Source organism: Sinocyclocheilus grahami, unplaced genomic scaffold (genome assembly GCF_001515645.1).
Source record: "Sinocyclocheilus grahami isolate Dianchi unplaced genomic scaffold, SAMN03320097.WGS_v1.1 scaffold39.1, whole genome shotgun sequence".
Classification (NCBI taxonomy): Eukaryota; Metazoa; Chordata; class Actinopteri; order Cypriniformes; family Cyprinidae; genus Sinocyclocheilus; species Sinocyclocheilus grahami.
Window position 1 is genome coordinate 2,157,411 of NW_015505218.1, and position 23,896 is coordinate 2,181,306.

General features: G+C 37.7%; 1 protein-coding gene across 2 annotated transcripts in view; it reads left to right on the forward strand.

Moving 5' to 3' along the window:
• Positions 1 to 23,896, forward strand: part of LOC107581916 (serine/threonine-protein phosphatase 2A 55 kDa regulatory subunit B beta isoform-like) — a 78,273-nt gene that overhangs the window by 39,860 nt on the left and 14,517 nt on the right. For both annotated transcript variants that reach the window (XM_016267603.1, XM_016267604.1), the window contains exons 2-3: positions 20,579 to 20,676; positions 23,532 to 23,697. In XM_016267603.1, coding sequence (XP_016123089.1) covers positions 20,579 to 20,676; positions 23,532 to 23,697 — 264 coding nt within the window. The remainder of the gene's footprint in view (positions 1 to 20,578; positions 20,677 to 23,531; positions 23,698 to 23,896) is intronic.

Here is a 23,896-nt window from a genome sequence, read left to right on the forward strand (position 1 = left end):
CTCCACTCCTGCTTTAGCAGAGGCCTAAAATAAGGCTGCTTCCTTTGGGATAGCTTGTGAGTTCAAAAGGAAAAGAGAGATACTGAAAAACAGAGGGGGTGTTTCCTACAGAGAATAAATAAAGTAGACTGAACTGTGTTATTAACACATCGCTTGCCTAGAAACCATGCTTTGCACTAACCTGTCTCATGAAGCAATAACTGTAAACTAGAGCAATTTTAGTTACCAACATGGTTGCTAGAATGTTGCTTATGTGGTTTCTGAGGCATTCTGAGTGGCTTTTAGCATGCTGCTGTGTGGCTGCTAGGGTGTTTTACAAGAAGCCATAGGCATATATGCACATATGAGTGGCACTATTGCGATTGTGTGTATCAAGGTGTGTGTACTCATCTCACAAGACACCATCATCATTCAAGTATCAGTTGTTTTGCAAGTTCCATCTGTTTATCAAGTGGTACCACTGACTTTAGATTTACTTTACAGCTGATTTCATCCCATAATCCCATTGGCTCGTACATCTGTTCATTCTGGCATCTTGGTAAGGTTCTTGCCATTAGTCTAAGGGCATTACGCACCCCAGAAAATCACTTAATTCCTCAGGCGAAGCTTCATTCTGGCTCAAATGCAGCTGTTGACATTTCAGTTCTTTGATGCATTTAAATATTACTTCATATCCTTTATATAAATACACACATCTGTTTCCGCTGCTAATTTCACTTGGAATCATTGAAACTAATTCCCAGAAATGCATCTAAAAAAAAAAAACACTAGTGTACACTACTATTCAAAAATGTGGGGTCAGTAAGATATCTTTTTTTCTTTTTTTGAAAGAAAGAAATAAATTAATAATTTTTATTTAGCAAGGACACGTTAAATTGATCAAAATTGACAATAAAAACAATGTTACAAAATATTTATATTTTAATTAAACTGTTCTTTTGAAATTTCTATTCATCTAAGAATCCTGTAAAAACACTTATAATAATAAATGTTTCTTGAGCAGCAAATCAGCATATTAGAATGATTTCTGAAGGATCATGTGACACTGAAGACTGGAGTAATGATGCTGAAAATTCAGCTTTGCATCACTGGAATAAATTGCATTTTATCAAAAATGTGGGGTCAGTAAGATATCTTTTTTTCTTTTTTTGAAAGAAAGAAAGAAATTAATAATTTTTATTTAGCAAGGACACGTTAAATTGATCAAAATTGACAATAAAAACAATGTTACAAAATATTAATATTTTAATTAAACTGTTCTTTTGAAATTTCTATTCATCTAAGAATCCTGTAAAAACACTTATAATAATAAATGTTTCTTGAGCAGCAAATCAGCATATTAGAATGATTTCTGAAGGATCATGTGACACTGAAGACTGGAGTAATGATGCTGAAAATTCAGCTTTGCATCACTGGAATAAATTGCATTTTAAAATGAAATAATGTTTTTACTGTATTTTAATTTGAACAAATGCAGCCTTGGTAAGCATAAAAGACTTATTTAAAAAATGCTAAAACAAATCTTACTAACCTTACCAAACTTTTGAATGGTAGTGTACACTTGCTGAAATGTCTTCTGAAGTCTCTCAAACCTTTAGAAATGCATTTTAATAAATATTAATAGCTTTAAAGTTAATAAGTAGGTTGTTTGAGCCTGAAATCTGATTGGCTGATATATTGTGTATAAGAATATATTACTAATAATAAGAACATTAATCCAGGAACACATCCTACTTACCAAAATCATGGTCGCCATATAAGACCTTAAGACATTTTTTTGTAAGTTGCTTGCACAGTCATTTGTTCAAACAGGAATGATACAGTAGTCCATTAAATGGTAGTTGTAACCAAGTCCCTGTTCTGCTCCCAGCAGTCCCTCTTGTTATTACCGTTGTTTGATGGAGTGGACCAGGAACACACGAACAGTTTGTTGGGGGTAGTTTCTCTGGACACAGAGTGTTCACTAATTTACAGGCACAGGGTAGTGGCGTGCCCTTCGGACCTCCTGACCCTGTGTTAGTGCAACGGCGGTGTTGCTCTGCCGGCGAGTGCGGGAAGGGGGATGGGGTCTAGCCAGGGATCCTTTTGGCTCCATTGTGACCCTCTTGTGTTGGCTCATTAAAATCAGTTTGCTGATGCTTCCCGTTTTGCCGCCTCTCTCTCTCTCTTTATCAAATGCCCTGCGGCATTGTAGCACAAGCTACCAAATTTTTTGACGCTGTTTGCACCTCAGTTGCCTCTCTCTGTCACCTCCTGCATCTTCTCATTATTTTTACCCAATTTGTACGACAAAACCCTCTACCTCCTTTCCTCTCCTCATTACTGCACCATCAGCATCATGGTTCTCTCCTTTCACGCTGGGTGACAGACAAATGGAGGTGCCCCAGTGCATATTGACAACCATGTAACAGAAGCAGTCAGATAAACGATTTTTCCAGAGCTGAAGTAGATTGGTAGTCCGTGTGGAACAGCCACCCTATTACCAACCACAGCATTCTCAAAGAAAATAGCTTGGAAACCTGTATGAAAACATGTCAGATTACTACAGTTGCTTCTTCATTTAATATCCACAGCCATCTTTTCTAGAAAGGTGATGTGATGGTAATGGCTATTAGAGGTCGATAAGATTGAATTTTGCCCTCTCTGGATTCAATTTACAGTTGTTTGAGCCAGAGAAGATGGAAAGTGAAAATACCCACGGGTTGTCAAAGGGTTGTCTTTATAGAACATGCACATGCAGTTGTCTTTATATTTTAAGAGTATTTGCATTTACTGTAAAATGGCCAACATCTTTTCATTCTGAAGATGTATGGTGATTGAAAAAAACATTCCAGATACTCTCAAACCTCCTAAACAGATTCAGAGTGGACCAGTGTGGAAATATCTTTATTTTCACCAGTCCAATAAAATAATAGGTCAAGAAAGATAAGGTAAAAAGTAATGGTTGTATGTGACCTCTGAATGTTCCGTGTTGTGTATTGTGCATTTTAGCAATTGAAGTACTATGTACTGCAGAAATAATGCTATTCAGAAGCCAGTTTAAACTGTTGCTAATGTGGCAACTTCTGTAATTTAACAGAAAACATCATAAATGTGATGAAGTCTTGTTAATTCCATGATGACTCAGCTCTTCTGCTCTGTCAGTGGAGTAAAGCCATGATCTGCTCAACCAGGAGGGTTGATTATTCAGCTTCACATGCTAATGTTCCCAGTCAAGTATAGCGCATTATCATGTGTGGTCACAGTAAAGACTCTAGAGACCATTAAATGAAAACCGAGAAAAACATCATAAATGTGATGAAGTCTTGTTAATTCCATGATGACTGTGGTCACAGTAAAGACTCTAGAGACCATTAAATGAAAACCGAGAGAACCCTGAACAGAATATACTTCATGTAAATTTCACATGAAATTCACAAAGCAAAACGTCAGTTTCCCGTTTCACCCGAAAAAAAATTCTGTCATTTACACACCCTCCTGTTAAAGACCCCCTGTTTTTAATGTTGTTTACATTTCTATCTGGTGTTTTTTAAAATGCAAACCATGTGTAAAATCATCAGTCATCACCATTGCTAAGCATTTTTTCCTTAAAACTGCAGTGTACCAAAGACGGTTTGAAATAGTCCCCCAAACATGTAGCCAATCAATGTAACCAAACATGTAACCAATCCCCTCAACTTGCGGGGTGGAGCTTTTCATATCATTAGTGTAGAGTGTAGAGTTGTCTGAGATGGCAAATGGGGGTTGTGTAACATCAGCAACACATTATTAGCTCTATTATTAGGTAAGAGATTATTATGTAGAGTTATATTCAAGTCATTTTAACGGAAATTCTTTTTGTGGGAATTTTTTTTTTAAATATGTAATTTTGAGGATCAAAATGAGTTTTAAGGGATACGATTTGTGATTGAAGGGGACTTTAATACTACTGATAATATTGTAAATAATCTGGTTGACACTCCAACATAGTAAGTGGTGGTATTGCACCTTAATGCTAGCTACCACCCATCATAAAATGGAAGAATGGAAGGAAAACATGCAGATTGTAGCACAAAATACTCTAAATATATAGTTTAGTCATGAAACTCTAGATGGCGCAGGGTGATGGGTTGTTAGCTTAACTGATGATATTCAGAGAGTTAAATATCTGGTTGACACTCCAACATAGTAAGTGGTGGTATTGCACCTTAATGCTAGCTACCACCCATCATAAAATGGAAGAATGGAAGGAAAACATGCAGATTGTAGCACAAAATACTCTAAATATATAGTTTAGTCATGAAACTCTAGATGGCGCAGGGTGATGGGTTGTTAGCTTAACTGATGATATTCAGAGAGTTAAACGACTTGGCACAAGCTGATTGGTTCATGCTGCATATGCAGCCAATGAGCTTACTGCCTTGAATTTATATGGCTGGCTAGCATTCACTAGAGATTCCTGCAGCGCTTTTTCAGAGTTTCTCTGAAACCCTCCACCTTCCCCAGCTCCACCTGTATAGATCTGCTACGGGTTATTTTATATGCTATTTGTGCAGCAGCAGTATGTCTTAAATTTGTTGGGGGTAGTTTCTCTGGACACAGAGTGTTCACTAATTTACAGGCACAGGGTAGTGGCGTGCCCTTCGGACCTCCTGACCCTGTGTTAGTGCAACGGCGGTGTTGCTCTGCCGGCGAGTGCGGGAAGGGGGATGGGGTCTAGCCAGGGATCCTTTTGGCTCCATTGTGACCCTCTTGTGTTGGCTCATTAAAATCAGTTTGCTGATGCTTCCCGTTTTGCCGCCTCTCTCTCTCTCTTTATCAAATGCCCTGCGGCATTGTAGCACAAGCTACCAAATTTTTTGACGCTGTTTGCACCTCAGTTGCCTCTCTCTGTCACCTCCTGCATCTTCTCATTATTTTTACCCAATTTGTACGACAAAACCCTCTACCTCCTTTCCTCTCCTCATTACTGCACCATCAGCATCATGGTTCTCTCCTTTCACGCTGGGTGACAGACAAATGGAGGTGCCCCAGTGCATATTGACAACCATGTAACAGAAGCAGTCAGATAAACGATTTTTCCAGAGCTGAAGTAGATTGGTAGTCCGTGTGGAACAGCCACCCTATTACCAACCACAGCATTCTCAAAGAAAATAGCTTGGAAACCTGTATGAAAACATGTCAGATTACTACAGTTGCTTCTTCATTTAATATCCACAGCCATCTTTTCTAGAAAGGTGATGTGATGGTAATGGCTATTAGAGGTCGATAAGATTGAATTTTGCCCTCTCTGGATTCAATTTACAGTTGTTTGAGCCAGAGAAGATGGAAAGTGAAAATACCCACGGGTTGTCAAAGGGTTGTCTTTATAGAACATGCACATGCAGTTGTCTTTATATTTTAAGAGTATTTGCATTTACTGTAAAATGGCCAACATCTTTTCATTCTGAAGATGTATGGTGATTGAAAAAAACATTCCAGATACTCTCAAACCTCCTAAACAGATTCAGAGTGGACCAGTGTGGAAATATCTTTATTTTCACCAGTCCAATAAAATAATAGGTCAAGAAAGATAAGGTAAAAAGTAATGGTTGTATGTGACCTCTGAATGTTCCGTGTTGTGTATTGTGCATTTTAGCAATTGAAGTACTATGTACTGCAGAAATAATGCTATTCAGAAGCCAGTTTAAACTGTTGCTAATGTGGCAACTTCTGTAATTTAACAGAAAACATCATAAATGTGATGAAGTCTTGTTAATTCCATGATGACTCAGCTCTTCTGCTCTGTCAGTGGAGTAAAGCCATGATCTGCTCAACCAGGAGGGTTGATTATTCAGCTTCACATGCTAATGTTCCCAGTCAAGTATAGCGCATTATCATGTGTGGTCACAGTAAAGACTCTAGAGACCATTAAATGAAAACCGAGAGAACCCTGAACAGAATATACTTCATGTAAATTTCACATGAAATTCACAAAGCAAAACGTCAGTTTCCCGTTTCACCCGAAAAAAAATTCTGTCATTTACACACCCTCCTGTTAAAGACCCCCTGTTTTTAATGTTGTTTACATTTCTATCTGGTGTTTTTTAAAATGCAAACCATGTGTAAAATCATCAGTCATCACCATTGCTAAGCATTTTTTCCTTAAAACTGCAGTGTACCAAAGACGGTTTGAAATAGTCCCCCAAACATGTAGCCAATCAATGTAACCAAACATGTAACCAATCCCCTCAACTTGCGGGGTGGAGCTTTTCATATCATTAGTGTAGAGTGTAGAGTTGTCTGAGATGGCAAATGGGGGTTGTGTAACATCAGCAACACATTATTAGCTCTATTATTATGTAGAGTTATATTCAAGTCATTTTAACGGAAATTCTTTTTGTGGGAATTTTTTTTTTAAATATGTAATTTTGAGGATCAAAATGAGTTTTAAGGGATACGATTTGTGATTGAAGGGGACTTTAATACTACTGATAATATTGTAAATAATCTGGTTGACACTCCAACATAGTAAGTGGTGGTATTGCACCTTAATGCTAGCTACCACCCATCATAAAATGGAAGAATGGAAGGAAAACATGCAGATTGTAGCACAAAATACTCTAAATATATAGTTTAGTCATGAAACTCTAGATGGCGCAGGGTGATGGGTTGTTAGCTTAACTGATGATATTCAGAGAGTTAAACGACTTGGCACAAGCTGATTGGTTCATGCTGCATATGCAGCCAATGAGCTTACTGCCTTGAATTTATATGGCTGGCTAGCATTCACTAGAGATTCCTGCAGCGCTTTTTCAGAGTTTCTCTGAAACCCTCCACCTTCCCCAGCTCCACCTGTATAGATCTGCTACGGGTTATTTTATATGCTATTTGTGCAGCAGCAGTATGTCTTAAATACTCTTGGCACCGTATCGCCATATGCATTGGCAGTAGCAAGTTCCTGTACTTGCTTGCAGCAACAGGACAGCTGCCACAAATTTGGCAATGTAAATAGAGAAAATATGTCACACTGATGAATGTGAGACACATGTGGTACTCCCAATACAAAAACGGTCCATTTTGCCTCCATTTACAGCGTATGGGCACAATAAACCTGTATTAGAGATGCAGATGGTCGCAGATGTTGCCAGTAATAGAGACAAATAATGCCAGTGTGCAGGGTGCCACTGAATGCTGATGATGTTGACGTTCATAAGCTACTGCAGGAGTGATAACAACCAGACCCATTAATGTGGACCAGATGTCACATTCACAGACACGTTTTCTCTCTCCCTCGCAGCTGCTTAGTCACACTGAGAACCGCAGATATTTACAATCGACATGGATCAGTCATTGTAAATCGGAGCCCCAGTCTGGTACAATGCTGTTTAGAAGGTGTCGGGGAATCTGCATTGAACCTGTAGCTTGCCAAGCTGCAATCTACTTATACATTCAAGTGTTACACAACAGTCAAGCTGCTTTTTGGGGGGTAAGTAGTTTGGTACACCAGAAGAAAGAGTACCTACTACACTGAATCCTCTTCAGGGGGCAATTTTAAATATTTAACAATATCTCAATATTAAATCAGTTGAAACAATACTGTCCCATGCTATAGGGAGGAGACTTGAAAGTTCGAAATTACAATATGCACATGCCTTTATTAAAACAACAGTGTCTTCGTGTAGCTTGTTCTTCACAATCAGCTGTAAAGCTGTCTGAAAAACACAACAGAGACATTACCTTCTGTAAATGTAAAAAGTTGCTTGTTAGTGAAGAACTATTTTGAACTAGACATGAACTGTCGCATTACTGGAAAATGTAGTTAAGTTAGTAGCTACCGCTTCTTTCAGTTAGCTATTCCTCAACACTGCCTTTAACCTAAAAGGTCCTGTGCTTGGCTCTTTGCATTTGTGTCTTTGTTTACTGCTGCTGCATGGCCATAAATCAAGACTGATTTATTTTCTCCCAGCCCGTTGATTCCTGTGTGGTAATTTATGTATCCATATAGAATAGGCCTTTCTCCGCCACTGCAGTGGAAGAGTAGTGCCGCTTCAGTACCTGAACTCAACAAAACACCTCTTTATATTTACTGCAATCCCCCCCCAGTCAACATCGAGCCACCCAATATCCGCCAGACAAAAGACTTCTGGCCCCTAACAGCTAACAATGGAGGGCCAACACTGCAGAGAATTACAGTCCATGGGTAACAGCCTGTATTGAGTTGTTGGGAGACCAGGATGCAGTTTATCTGTGTATGTCTTCAGAGAAATAGTTCCGCCAAAATGTCAGTTGAGTCATTCTCTGCTTTCTGTGAAAAACTCTTGACACACACACACACACACAAAAATACATTCAGGTAAGGTGTAAAAAAGAGCCAACTCCAAATCATTCATTCTTTAAAAAATTTGCAACAAATCCAGTTACTGGTTTGATGACACCTGTTATCAAAGCAGATATTTACAGTACAATTTAGAGATCAGTTTAATTATAAAATACATTCAGGTAAGGTGTAAAAAAGAGCCAACTCCAAATCATTCATTCTTTAAAAAATTTGCAACAAATCCAGTTACTGGTTTGATGACACCTGTTATCAAAGCAGATATTTACAGTACAATTTAGAGATCAGTTTAATTATGAAATGTTGAAATTATGACATACTAAGTGGAAGTTATGAGAAAAGTCAAAATTATATGATAATAATCATAATTGCGATATAAAATGTACAATTATGACAAAAAAAAACAAAAAACGTAAAAACAATTACCATAACTCAAAATTATGGTAAAAAGTCAAAGCACAGAAAGTCAAAATTATGACAAAGTTGACATTATGAAATAAAAAGTTATGGTCACACTTTATTTTAAGGTCCAATTCTCACTATCAACTAATTAACTAAATATTAACTATAACTTTTGCCTCAATTAACTCCTAATTTGTTGCTTATTAATGTTAGTAAGTAGTTAAAAATAAACAGCCAATAAGCTAGTTAATAGAGAGAATTCGACCTTAAAATAAAGTGTTACCAAAGTCATAATTATGACTAAAAATAATTATAATTCTATCATAAATGTGATTCATCTCATACCTTTGCCTTTGTATGTCATACTTTCTACTTTTTATCTCAGAATTATGACTTAATCATATTTTTTACTTTTATCTCTTAATGATTTAGTATCTCATAATTTAAACTTTTTATGTCATGATTATGATTTACCAAAGCATGCTTTTTTTCTTATATGGCGGAAATGAGCTTCCGTGTTATTGCATTGCCATCATAAAGCTATCATTATTTGTGACTGATGATGTGAGGAATGCAACAATTTGGCAAAGCAACGTTAATATATTTTCTTCTCTAGTATTCCTCTCTTGAAAGCCACTCCCCAAATCTTGAATTTCTATATTTAGCACATCTGTTTCTTTGACCTGATTGCTAAATGATTGTTCTTTTAGCTCTTTAACTTCTCTAACAGAGAGGTGCATTGTGGGTAAAGAGAACGCAAACTCCAGCAGTCTGCTGCTGTTCACAGTTCTCATGTAATTTCTCTGGATCATTAGATGCAGAGCGGGTCCCGTTTGTTATTGACTGGTTCCCGGTAAGCGTTGCTGCCAAGCCAAACACCCCCTGGCTACCCCATTCAATTTATTCATGAAACGAAATATTTTAGCTTCAGCCCCTGGAGGCATATTCATTATTCCCAGAGTAAATCTGCTCACAGTACAGTATGAGAAAGAGGGTGGAAAGGCAGGAGGTAGATTGTAGGGAGACAGGAGACAGTTCGGTTGATTTAGATATTTACTTTTTATTCCTTGCTTTAGCATTTTACTCCATTATTAATAGCAAAAAGTGTTTAAGGTTTTGTAAATTTCAACGTATTAAGGCATACTGTAGTTACTTCAGTGATAGGTTAGAACTTTGTGAATTTTTTGAATGAAAGATCAAAAGGATAAACAATGCAGATTTATTTTCACAGCCACCTCATATTTACCAAGGGTGCCAATATTAGTGGAAGGCACTGTAATACTCTGTGACACTTACATTAATTATGATAATTATTGGTGCCACCTAAGGCACTCTTACCATTTCAAATATTAAGTATTAAACTTGCTGCACAGGGAACCTTTTCTGTTAATGGCCACTCAGAGGAAGTTACAGTTGCAATTTCAATTTAGCCTTGAATGATTTAACGCTTGATATCAGCAAACTGAGAAGCTGATTGGGACCCAGAAGCTTTGAAAGCTACTTAATGTCACCAGATCTCTGATTCATGAAATAATTTGGCTTAGCAATGTCATGAAGTATTTTATTTTCTCTTACATTCCTCTTTTGAAAGCCACAACAGGAACGAAAAGTCGATTGCAATTTCCGTTTCATGCAGTATTTAACTTATCTCATGGCAGCTCTGGTTTTTCCATGGCTGAAATGAGTTTCAATGCACAGTACAATGCACGGCTTCCAACGACCAAAACTCTTCTATTGTGTCCATCTCTAAAGTAATACAACAAAAGAAATGTCAAATATCTTGCACTCAAAGTTAATCGAAGGGCATTGATTTTTATTTGAGTGCATTTGTCAATGTATTCATTAAACTTTCCATTTCCATGATGACACACTAGATTGGGCTTATTCATTACAGCTGGCACAAAAAAGAGACTTTCAATTAATATTGCATTGATATTGTTTTAAAATAATTGAATGTATAATTTAATTAAATGTGTAATTCTATTTATCATTGTTTTATCTTAAATTGCTTTTACTCAAAGTTTTGCATTCTCACTTTTTAAATATGGCCTGGAGGCCAGACGTTAGCCGTCTCTGTGTTGGACAAAGTGGACTAGTGAGACGGATCTGCCCCAGGAGCTGGGAGATCTATCCCCGCTCCTGCGATCCTCTTGTCCAGACGAATACGTGCCTTCAGTGATCTGTGATATGGCCGCAGGCTAGTGCGGGTCAGTTATTTATACCTCCAGAGAGAATGGAAGGCTGTTTGTTGCTCACAGAACGCAAGATTAGAAACTTCTGTCTAAGCCACTTAGTGCAGCAGATCAACACAACAGGAAACAAGCGTAACTTCTGCGATGGCCTTATTGTGATTCATCCAAGATATCAACTATCTTTAAAGTTGGTGGGTTTAAATGAGTTCATTAGTCTGTTAGTACATACTACCAGAGGTTTTTTATTAGGCAGAGTTCATAGCATTTCACTGTTGTCTTTGAAACAGGTACGATTATCCCAGAGTCAATCCCTCTGACGCACATAATTCAGATACCTCACGGCGCTAATCTCTTTCCCACGCAGTTGTTTAGCATTGCATTCAATTCTACAAGCTGTCTTCCCTATGTCTCTCTCTCCTTTACTCTTGTACCTAGAAATCAACTTGTATTATGTATGCATTTGGCAGATGCTTTTATCCAAAGTGACTTAGCAACTAGTTAATAGTGAGAACTGGTCCCTATACTAAAGTGTTACCACCTTTTTTTTAATCAGTTGTTGCTTTCCCTGGGAATTGAACCCGTGACCTGATAATGCCATGCGGTTTGAGCTGTTGAGCTACAGGAAAGCTGGTATCTGAATTATAACATGTTCTTTGGGTAGATTCATGTTACTAAGTTACCATTGATTTATGCCATGATACCAGCACATGCAAAAATCCATTTACATATGATATTATATGGTATTTGCTAAGGCAGGATGTATTAGATAGCCTATTGGCTTGTCCTGATTTGTACTGTGTTGCTGGACATGGATTCTACCTCAAATTTTGTGTGCTGTTATTGTTCTAATGATCACCTGGTACACAATATAACTAGAGGAAAACAATCCCAGAGACACCCTAGCAACTAGGGCTGCACGATATATAGTTTCATCATCGATATCGCGATGTGCGTATCTGCGATAGTCACATCGTAGGATGTGCGATGTTTAGTATAGGCTACTGATCGTTATATTTATACTGATTGTTTACTTTGCTCACACACAGACACGGTGTCTACACCGGACACGACAATTTTCAGTGCTGGAAATCCATTTATCCTTTGTTGAAACTTCCACGTCATCGTGGAGAGCGCAGGTCACGGTAGCTTAGCAAAGGCAGACGCAACGAAAGAGCAAGCTCCCGAGCGCTTGGAAAGAAGGAGAAAGCGTCGTGACTGCCGTTTTCCTTCGCGTTTTTAGGCACGACATGTGAACGGCCCCAAAGGCTGTCTACACCGGACGCGACAAAGCGACCATTGCCAATTATTTGAACTTTGTGTCAGTACGTCATAAAGTCGTCATACTGTCGGGGATTTGTCGTGTCGTGCCGCGCCGCATCCAGTGTAGACAGCATCACTGATTATAATGGGTTCATTGTATTTTGTCGTGTTGCGCCACTAGCATCCGGTGTAGACATGGTGAGAGCCACACAGATGCACGTGAACACTAAATTCTGTTCACTTCTGCGATTTGTGCCTGAAATACTGTGCTCTGCAAGTATCCTTGTAGTATCCAATCATTATTTTTTCCCCCCAAATAAACTATTCAAGTCATGTGCTGATTTCTTTCATATCGCAATATATATTTTAATATATAAATAAAATATTGCAATGTGAGTTTTTTTCCAATATCGTGCAGCCCTACTAGCAACATTATACTAACACTCATGACACTCAGAACTCTTAGAATTTTCTTTGCTTTCTTCAGAAAAAAGATATGAGCTGCATCCGAAATGATATACTTTCTATAAGTACACCATTTGGTTTGAAACCTACTTCATGACTGTTAAAAATGTTTGTTTGATTTAGTATGAGTATGGGTACTATGAAGGAAATTCAAACGTGCAGTACTGTATCTGCCATGTTGTCAGAGTCACATGACCTAGCAGCGTCAATTATGTTGCTTCCTGCTATTCATAGATCCTCTCTCTTGACTTCACGGCATAGTAAAGTTTCCTACATACTACTATACAGTAGGGAAGTAGGCGGTTTCAGATGCAGGGGGAGTTTTATTTTCATCAACAACTGTACAATCTTTTTTTTTTCTAGGGCTGTATGATTGTGATAAACATCACTTTTGATTATTTATTTTTATTTCAATCAGTAACAGCAAGTTTATAAGTTTGAACTGTTGAAGTCCGGTCGTTAAGTTAAAGTTCTGGTCTCTCACAAACACAGATAATCAATGAAATTTTCTATACCGTAGAAAGATTTTCCAAATTTAAGAATAATTTTTCATTTCATCTGTGCTTTGTTGGTTATAATGGTGGTTTTGTCAGATTGGCCACTGTATTGGATGATTGGTTACAATGTTCAGCCACTCCAAAAACTAATTTTGTAAGAAGAAACCAATTGGATTAGATAATAATAAAATGCTGTAAATGCTGTGTCTTTACTACTTAATTTTTCTCTTAAATATCCCCACAAACTATATGCATGCTGACAAATTTAGGCTGGGGAATTGGGGGCATGCAAGCTGAACCCATGTGTCTTTTTTTGAAAATGATTTTCGGACACTTTGAAGCAGGTTGAAAGGTCTTCACTTCACCCCCTTTTTCATAATGAAACGTCCCTTTCTGGTCACCCTCTGTATTTGATTTTTAGCATCATGGTCTGCATCCTCTCTATGCTAATTTTAGCCTTTCATCTTCTGAGCATAGTACACATCAAGGGATCCAATCTCGCCACAATCAGGGAGTCAAAGATGGCCAGATAGCCAATCTACTGCGTTCATGTTTAATCATATGAGAGATGACAGTGTCTGCTATATGGGTTTGCTTGTTTTATTGCAGCCCTGGAGTCGTCTGTGTGTTATTAGAAAAAAGGGTTTCATTTGAGGACGGTCTCCTTCTGCACATCACGGTGACCTTTGACCCAGCTGCATTTGCGGGCTTCACTGTCTTTTTGATTTATTTTCTCACTCTGATCCACCAGGTGAGATAGAGTTGGTGTGAAATTGATAGATACATACTTTAATAACAAAAGCAAAATGAAATCTCGAAGCAACCTATGGCATAAGAATGTATTGCAGGGGTGCTTGTAAACCGATCTCAAATAAGACCAAGCCTTGAGAGAATGGCGATATACAGAGGCTCTGTTCCAAAACTTAGTCAACTGCTTTGCTATCTGCTGCCTTCGAAGTTGCCTTCTAAGACTTCATCTTAACTAAAGTGACCAATTTGTATCACTTCCATTGGAAGAAACTCAGAAATCTCTCAGGTTTCATTAAAAATATCTTTATTTGTGTTTCAAAGTTTTATGGGTTTAGGCACGAAGGTGAGTAATTGATGACAGAATTAGCATTTTTGGGTAAACTATCCCTTCAAACATGGGAAATGTATTCATAATCCAGAAGTATCGCAGTAGTAAGCCTCCAGTTTTATTTACTAAAAAATCATCAGAATTCCTGTACTTATGAATTCACAGCTCTCATTGAGAGTGCACAGGCATAATCACATGCACAAAGCCTTCAGCTCATGCACTCATCCGAGTTGCTCCATTAATTAGCTTTCCTATCCAGTTCCTCACATTCCTAATGTGTTAATAATGGTTGGATCCAGCTTCCAATAACACTTTGGCTGCCAAGCCGCTACCAGCAAATACGCACCAGTGCTCTGTGATTCTGTCCGCTCGGCCCTTCCCAAACCTCCTCCACTATGGACCATTACTGTCTTTCTCACATCAATCCTTCAAAACCACACATTTAAAGACCTCATGAAGTTATTGACCAAAAAATCATTGACCAAAACAGTGATGTCACATTAGCGCTTCTCTAATGACTCGTATCTATTTTGTGCACACAATGTGAAGAAGCTACAACAGGTGAACATGAATGTGGAAGCAAGGGCTGGGTTGACAATATTGATTTTTCAATTTTCATTCTTCATTTTGATGAAATTATATTGATTTTTAAATCCCCATAATGATCTTTTAGTCTCTGCTGTTTTCAGTTGATGCGTGAACAAAACTTACGTTATTTGTAGCGCATCTACCATCCAATAATCCTAATAAGCTTTGTGCTTTGTTACTTTAGAAAAACAAACAAAAATAATGACTCTATTCAACAATTCGTCTCCTCCGCGTCACCCTAGTGCCATTTTGGAGAGTGTCCACTGAAAGTAAACAGCGTATGCTATTCTGTGTCAGCTGCGTCACGCGGATTTCTACGTTTTATTTATGCTTTGATTTGAATGAAAACGTAGAAATCCGCGTGACGCAGCTGACACAGAATAGCATACGCTGTTTACTTTCAGTGGACACTCTCCAAAATGGCACTAGGGTGACGCGGAGGAGACGAATTGTTGAATAGAGTCATTATTTTTGTTTGTTTTTCTAAAGTAACAAAGCACAAAGCTTATTAGGATTATTGGATGGTAGATGCGCTACAAATAACGTAAGTTTTGTTCACGCATCCTGAACTAACCCTTTAAAGTTTTACAAATATGATAGCAAGACTGTCTCTTATTCACCTTCCAAGCATCTTTATTTTACCTTAAATGTTCAGTTGTGTTCATACCACATTCCCTGCCGTTAATAAGCGAAAAGAATGCAGAGATAAGTAGTCAGAAAATTGGGTACTCCAGGGGCCTAATTAGGTCAGCATGTTTTGCATCTTTGAAAACTCATTTAGAATTCTGCTTCCGCAAGGAATCGGAATACGATTTCGATGTAATTATTCTATCCCCCAACTCCACCACCCCCTTAGCGTTTTACCCCATGATGCTTTTTGTGCTCTGACATGTTTCACATAGACTGTTGTTTTACCAGTGTGGGTGAGTGTGTTTGTCCTCTAAGTGTGTGTGTGTGTGTTTGGTATGAAGTGTTCTAATGAGAGCTCTGTGACACATCTGTCCAAGTGGGTCACTAATCATGTACTGTTTGGTGTGCTTCTACAGAAAAACTGTTGTGTTGCACTTTCTTTAGATGTGCCTTCCAAAAATGTATTGTCCTTAAGGCCTAGACGGTGATAAGCCAAGACTCGAGAGCTGGCATAAATGTCTGCTGACAGTCTGAAAGAACACCTATAAACTCACAGCACAATGGCTCCGCTTTTGTCACAGAATGCCAGTGTTTGCCAAGCTTTACCACTGTTAGCGCAGCAGCATACACTATCATTTTTATGCAAGTTGTGCTGTTTTAAATGCAACTCACAAAAATGTGTGTAAATATGTGCCGTCAGATAGTATAAAAATACAATGTACAGGCATCATGGTTAAAATGAAGTTAAAATGCGCTAATATTTTAAGAGAAACACAATGCAAACATACTAGTTCTATGTCTTTGAAACTGCTATGACAGGAGGGAAGATGAATAGACATTAATTTGTGTTATTTTTCGTAAAAGAGCCTACCCCGTATTGACATGTCCACATCCAAGCATTTCATAGAGTGGACTTCAACAGCTTGGCCTTTTACAGCAGATTGAGTTCACCAATAACTGACAGTCATTATCTATATGTTATTTTTATTTACAATAATCAAGACTAAAATTTGGCATTAGTAACTTTTTTTAAAGGTTTATTTTTGACTTTTATTAGGATAAGACAGTATATACTGACAGGAAACGAAGTGGCCCCAAAAGCGCTGATATTATTAACTTCTTTTAGTACATTTTTACTAATGACAGAATTTCCGCTCATTATTCGCTCTGACTGGATCTTTCCTTACATCAGATTCGTTTGATTCGCAAATTAGTCTAATTTGCAAACAGATTCAACAGGTTCATTGAACAGAATCAGCTCATTCAGAAATCGGACATTGTACTTATTTCTCAAAAGTGGCATTTTGTTATTTTGAAATAACATTTGGAAAAAACAAAGAACAATATGTTTTTTATGAAATGTAGTGGAGTTAAACTACAATATTATGTTTTGGAATGTAGTGAAGTAAAAGTGAAAGTTTACTAAAATAAAAGATACTCACAATTTTTTATTTAGTAACAAAGCAAAAACACTGTCCACCACTTCTTTAGTTTTATTTGATTTATATTCCATTTTTAATGCTTTTAATTTTTTTGATGACTTTTTATTGTTTTCTCTCATTAGATTCTTATTATTGTAATTCAGTATTTTACTGTTTGTGACCCTGGAGCACAAAAGCAGTCTTAAGTCGCTGAGGTATATTTGTAACAATAGCCAAAAAACCATTGTATGGGTCAAAATTATCGATTTTTCTTTCATGCCAAAAATCATTAGGATATTAAGTAAAGATTCCATGAAGATATTTAGTAAATTTCCTACCATAAATATCAAAACTTAATTTTTGATTAGTAAGCTGCTTCAACACTAACTGCGGTTACTGAAACCACGGCTTCTTTTTTTGCGTGCACATTTGGGCGCATTATGCAAATATTTCCACATAGTGAGGTAGATATGTGGGGGCATGTTAGAACGAGCCGTTTTAGGGGGGGCGTGGCTAAGTCTTAACTTTGATAAAGAATGTCTCTTTGGTTTTGAGACTTTAGTCTGATGATGGATAAATCTCAATTTCAGAAAATTGACCCTTATGACTGGTTTTGTGGTCTAGGGTCACATATTACAGTAAATATGGCTATAATACATATTCCAATTACAACAGGCATAAATCAATCATTGTAAACAATGTATTATTATTATTTATTTCAAATTCTAGTAATGAAAATTGGCTGGGGATGCATTGTCGTGCAAATAATGCCATGATGCACAAAATCTAACCGATCCTTAAAAGACTTGTTTTCTTTAAGAAAAATCTCATTTTGAATTTCTCTGATTTGAATTTGAGCTGAAATATGACCCATACGATTCGTAAGATTTCCCCGACTGCTGTAAATTCTGTCAGAGCGATGGCAGCTCACTCCACATGAACAAAGTCTTTGCAAGAATCACACACAGCGCTTGTTTTAGTCCAAAGAACAGTTGTCATGGAAACGCTGCACTTAAATTCACCATGCAGACAATATAAAAGCTCAGAGAGGTGTATCGAGGTGAAAAAACAACAAGCCTGTTCAGTCCCTGTTTCTTTTCTTAGTCTCTCTCTCTCTTTCTCCACCTCTTCGTGTCTAGCTTCTCTCTGTCATTTACTCCTTGAAATGGATAAAAGCAAATATTTAGAAGTCATTTCTTCTGTATTCGTATGGGATTTATGCAAATGAATCCAAGCCGACTATTTCGGGAGTGCTGGACTCATTTTGAGATTGTGTGGGGAGAGCTGGCGAATTGTGAGATGTTACGCACAATGAAATAGTGCTACCTGCGTGATAAAGAGAGACAGAGAGCAAGAGAGAAGGATAACTGCAGATTTGCAAGAATCACACACAGCGCTTGTTTTAGTCCAAAGAACAGTTGTCATGGAAACGCTGCACTTATGCACACATGCAGACAATATAAAAGCTCAGAGAGGTGTATCGAGGTGAAAAAACAACAAGCCTGTTCAGTCCCTGTTTCTTTTCTTAGTCTCTCTCTCTCTTTCTCCACCTCTTCGTGTCTAGCTTCTCTCTGTCATTTACTCCTTGAAATGGATAAAAGCAAATATTTAGAAGTCATTTCTTCTGTATTCGTATGGGATTTATGCAAATGAATCCAAGCCGACTATTTCGGGAGTGCTGGACTCATTTTGAGATTGTGTGGGGAGAGCTGGCGAATTGTGAGATGTTACGCACAATGAAATAGTGCTACCTGCGTGATAAAGAGAGACAGAGAGCAAGAGAGAAGGATAACTGCAGTTATCGCAGCAGAAACAACCCTTTCTTTTCACAGTAAGGATTGCACAGCAGCAGTACATCTCAAAGACAGAGAAACAGATGCATCTCCTTGAGGAAGACCAAGGGAGATGTGTCAAAGGTAGGAATCGATCGGAACACGCACAGCAGAGGGAGTCAGAGCAGCGCTTGCTAATGAACTTTGAACTGTAACGTCTTTTACCATTCAACAATGTCTAGGCTACGATAGCAATGTGCTTACGGTCTTAAAACTGTTGTTGTGCACTAGCTAGGTCAGAAAGAACTCAGATGTACAGGTTATTTTGGGATCTTGGCTCTGGGTAAGATGAGAGTACCTAGAAATATCCAGAAAACCTAGATAGCTGGAGGTAAACAACACCCGACTCCTACAAGAACAGCATGTACACAATGCCAGACAATGCCAAATTCAAATGGAATTGAATAATGTAACGTTTAACATAGAAGTCTTCTGCTAGCACTGAAAAACATTTATAAGACAGCACAGACATGTCAAATTATGTGAGGTAAAGCAGCGGATTTGCTGCTACTTTGGCTTGTCTGTCGTTAGTAGCACTGCCTTAATTAAGCGTCCCACCCTGGCCCACTTTCTATTGGCGGTGGGCTGGCGATTAGACACAGTGTCATCCCACAATGGGAGCCATCCAGCGATGCAGCTCTTTGAAGTGTCAAGAATCTTTGTTGGTTTGGATCTGGGTCACTTACAGTTCAGAACATGTTGGGTATTGAGAAAGAGATGCTCACCAGTAAGGCTGCTTTAAAAATCTAGGTACAGATCATTTAGTAGATGATTTTATTTGATAAATGCTTATTAAATGTGCCATTGATGCTTGCTACAGACAAACCCGTAATTAGAAACTGTGGTGGTCAACTCATCCTGCAGAACTTGTGCTACCACACTTGGGAGAAGTGTACTATTACCAACCAAGGCTTATTGTAAAAATGACGTTGCTTCTCGCATGTTTTGTGGCACTTTGAAAGTGAATGTCAAGTATATTTAGTTTTATCCAAAACTGATTACATTTTATTACGTTGGTTGTTGCATGTGTCGCGGCAGTTAGGAAATTAAATGTCCGTTAAGTGGCGCTGAAAGTCAATGCTCTATCCCGTTCTGAAAATAACGTACCACTTTCACTACACTCTACCCTAAACCTATAGTCTCAGCCTCAGACGTCACGCCCATGGACCGGTGGCTGAACGTCTGATGCATACGGCACACAAAATTCGAAATACTTCAGGAGTTTGGAAGTCGTCATCGGATTGGTTGAATTATACAGGATTTCTGGGAGACGTGTGTGTCGCGTTCTTTAACGTTCCACCTGGAAACAAAGATGCATTGCATTTGGCTGTGATATGAGGTGTTTGTCCAGTCTGATCTCTTTGTCGACCTAGAATTTCTCAGTGTTTGCTTCACATGTTCTTTCAAAGGTCTCTAGATCGTTCTGGCTTTTGAAGATGATATTTGGTGGGATGATGGTAGTGGGTGATATCTGGTGACATTTACATATCAATGGAATGGTGATAGACAGGGAGAACATTTCAAGAGTGCATGGTGAACGGATCATCACATTTGACATGAGATGGCCGGCCTGGTCTCAGAACAGCTGTAAACTGTCCAGTTTTATTTTTTTCCCAATTTTTGTTTTGTTTGAATTTTTATGGATTCTATTGAGTGGTTTAATTGTAATACTTAAAAGGGATGTCTAATCAATTGAATTCACAACTAAATGTAACAATAATAATGCTCTATAACATTTATTTATTTCTGTTTCTGTTTATTTTTTTAAATTTGTGTTGTCTGTTGTAATTTTTCTGTATTCCGTTTTATGATTTTATATATAAAAAAAAATATATATATATCTCATTGTCTCAATGTAGATTATTAAATGTAAATTCCTGAAGCTCTACTATATCATCTTCTATGCCTCTCTTTCAGCTGACATCATATCCACTGTTGAGTTCAACTCGACAGGAGAACTCCTGGCCACTGGGGACAAAGGTGGACGAGTGGTGGTCTTCCAGAGGGAACAGGAGGTAATTTGGGATAGACATTGTATTCTCCATAATTTAAAGACTATTACTAACTACTACGAGGCTTCCCATAATGTAGAATAGAATATGGATGTTAAAGAGGTCGTGAAGTGGAGAATCAAAATGTTCTTGATATTTACAGATATAAGACGTTACTGTTACAGCAAAATATACTGCATGTTTCAAAACTCAAAAACTAATGTGTATATTGTGATTTATTCATATACAGAAAGCAAAGATCATTCTCTTTATAATCGCTGGATCAATTCAAGATCAGTGCAAGTCTGTCAGTGATTTGATTTCTGCATTTTCACCAAAACTCCCATTATAATCAATAACAGTTTACGCTGCTCAGTGAGTCTGTTATTTACATCACATTTTCAGTGTGTTAGTTATGATGAAAGTATTTAATAATTGCATTGTGTGCTCAGCAGACGTGACTGTTCGGCTGCTATACATCGCTGCTAGATCTAAATATAATGCTACTGTCAACTTTTTTTCATTATTAGTCATTCTTGGCGACTGTTATACTAAAAACACAGTAAAAGTTTTCAAGAGAGTTCACATGTAATGCTCATTTCATATGCAAAGATGTTAACCAATTATAGCAGTGGGCGTTTACATTGAGGTCTCAGCAGACACGCCCCTTTCATTCGAGCGTTCAAATCAGAGGCAAAATTCAGGGTAGAAAATGACTATTTATATCAAAATTATGACTGTTTTTGATGTAAAAAAAAACATACTAAGATTATAATTGCACCTCAGGAAACATCAGATAATTTAAAATGTTACTTGAAAAATACTGTAAAATGGCATATAGTGTAAATTCACACCCAATATCATCGCCATAGCAGGACTTTGAATACAGTTGTAAATATGGTAGTACACATCCTCATCCTAAATTGACTGTTTATCCTCTATTGACTAAATTTGTGTTTTTGTAAGTTGGTCATGAACTGTTTCAGATCTAATAACCCCTCACTGTTTTGTCTAGCAGCACAAAAGTGCGAAAACCCCGCTGTCCGCCCCTCCTCATCTCACGCTCGCATCATCTTTACAGAGATTTCATGGTGTCTGTTAATCCTCGCACCATGATTCATGCCCCACTCTGTTTCAGACCCCCTTTAACCCCCTCTCTCCCGCCGAGGGGAAATCTGTTTCCATTAATACCCTCGTCTTCTCTCGGTCTGTCTGAGTTCTGCTTATTGATTCAGACGCTTCCCAAGGTGAGAAGTGACCCCGAAGGTTTCCACGCTCTGATCGGTATTGAGATATTCCTCTAACCCGGACCACCTTTGTGCATTGAGATTCTGACCTGCCTCACTTATATTTCACGGCTTTCAGCAACAAAGAAAAAATCAACACACATTCCATATGTGACTGTAACACAGAGGGACTTAATATAAGCCAATGTTTATGCAGAAATTTCCAATTATCATTTGTTTGCTGCCTCTAATTATGTGCTATATGTGACCCTGGAGCACAAAACCAGTCTTAAGTTGCTGGGGTATATTTGTAGCAATAGCCAAAAATACATTGTATGGGTCAAAATTATAGATTTTTCTTTTATGCCAAAAATCATTAGGACATTAAGTAAAGATCATGTTCCATGAAGATATCTTGTAAATTTCCTACTGTAAATATATAAAAACGTAATTTTTGATTAGTAATATGCATTAGGGCTGTCAAATTTTTTTTCGAATTTCGAATATTCATCGAATAAAAAAAAGAAATCCACATTCGAATGCAAAAACACTGCATTCGAATTTTAGGTCTGCGTCAGCCGTCAGGCAGCCTTATCAGTGGCGCACGAGATTCGACGACGATGTAAGTGTCATTGAATTTGAATGTTTTTGTTAGCCTATCCAGTTAAACCCAATAGATGTGGCGCTGATACGTTGTTCATTCAATATATAGCGGAAAACGAGAGCATCAGTGTGGAGAATATGTTGATTACGTCAAAACTGAAACCAAGCCGTTCTAGAGGGACATCTATCAGCGTTGGACTCGCGTCTCACACAACAGCATGTTTAGAAAGCCATGTAAAATTAATATAAGTTCAACTTTTAAAAAACATGTCTCATGACTTTATGGTGGTTTTTCCCCGTCCCACTGCATCTCATGTTTTTAATTGAAGAAAGTAGCCTACTTTTGTGATTGGTTTTCGGTCCTTTGTATTAAACTATACATGCATGCATGGTGCTGTTTTTTTTTCTAATTGTTTAAGCAACTTTATTAATTATATATGGTTTGTAAACATTATTTTAAACATTATGCACTTTTTTCAAAGATAGTCGTGTTATTTTATTACTCTTTGAAGAAACGTGCATAATTTTTTGCTCGATGCGCCCTCTTGTGGCCTCAGGAGAGAAGCCAAATCTTTTTTTCCCCCTAACTGAAATTATGCCTTTTAAATTTGAATATAATTCGATTGAGTTTTTCAGTCATTTTGACAGCCCTAATATGCATTGCTAAGAACTTAATTTGGACAACTTTAAAGGCGATTTTCTCAATATTTAGATTTTTTTGCACCCTCAGATTCCAGATTTTCAAATAGTTGTATCCCGGCCAATTATTTACTCAGCTTTCAGATGATGTATAAATCTCAATTTCGAAAAAAATGACCCTTATGACTGGTTTTGTGGTCCAGGCTCACATATGTATAATTAGGTCCAAGCATTTTGATGTAGAGCGCTGAATGAATTGTAAATGTGATCCTCAGCTAATGTGGGATGCATTTGTCATGCATGATACACATGAAATAGGCAGTGAAACAAAGCAATGCACCAAATACAGTATATATTAAGGTCTATTTTTTCATCTTGGTTTATAACACATAAACACTTACATCATTGCAGAGTAAGAACCAGCCTCACCGTCGGGGGGAGTACAATGTTTACAGCACCTTTCAGAGCCACGAGCCCGAGTTTGACTACTTGAAAAGCCTGGAGATTGAGGAGAAGATCAACAAAATCCGCTGGCTGCCGCAACAGAACGCCGCTTATTTCCTCCTGTCCACCAATGGTGAGCAAACCCAATGTGTTCTCGTCATATCTGATCTAATGTTTCTTACTTTTGAAAAATATGTTTTGGGTGTTACTGTGTCGATAGGTTTATCTGTGGTGTTGCATACAAATTTCCTTAAGTATCTGACAAATGAATAAATGTACACTTCCTCACAATTCAGAAAAAAAAGATTATACATATTGTCAGGGCCATTCTT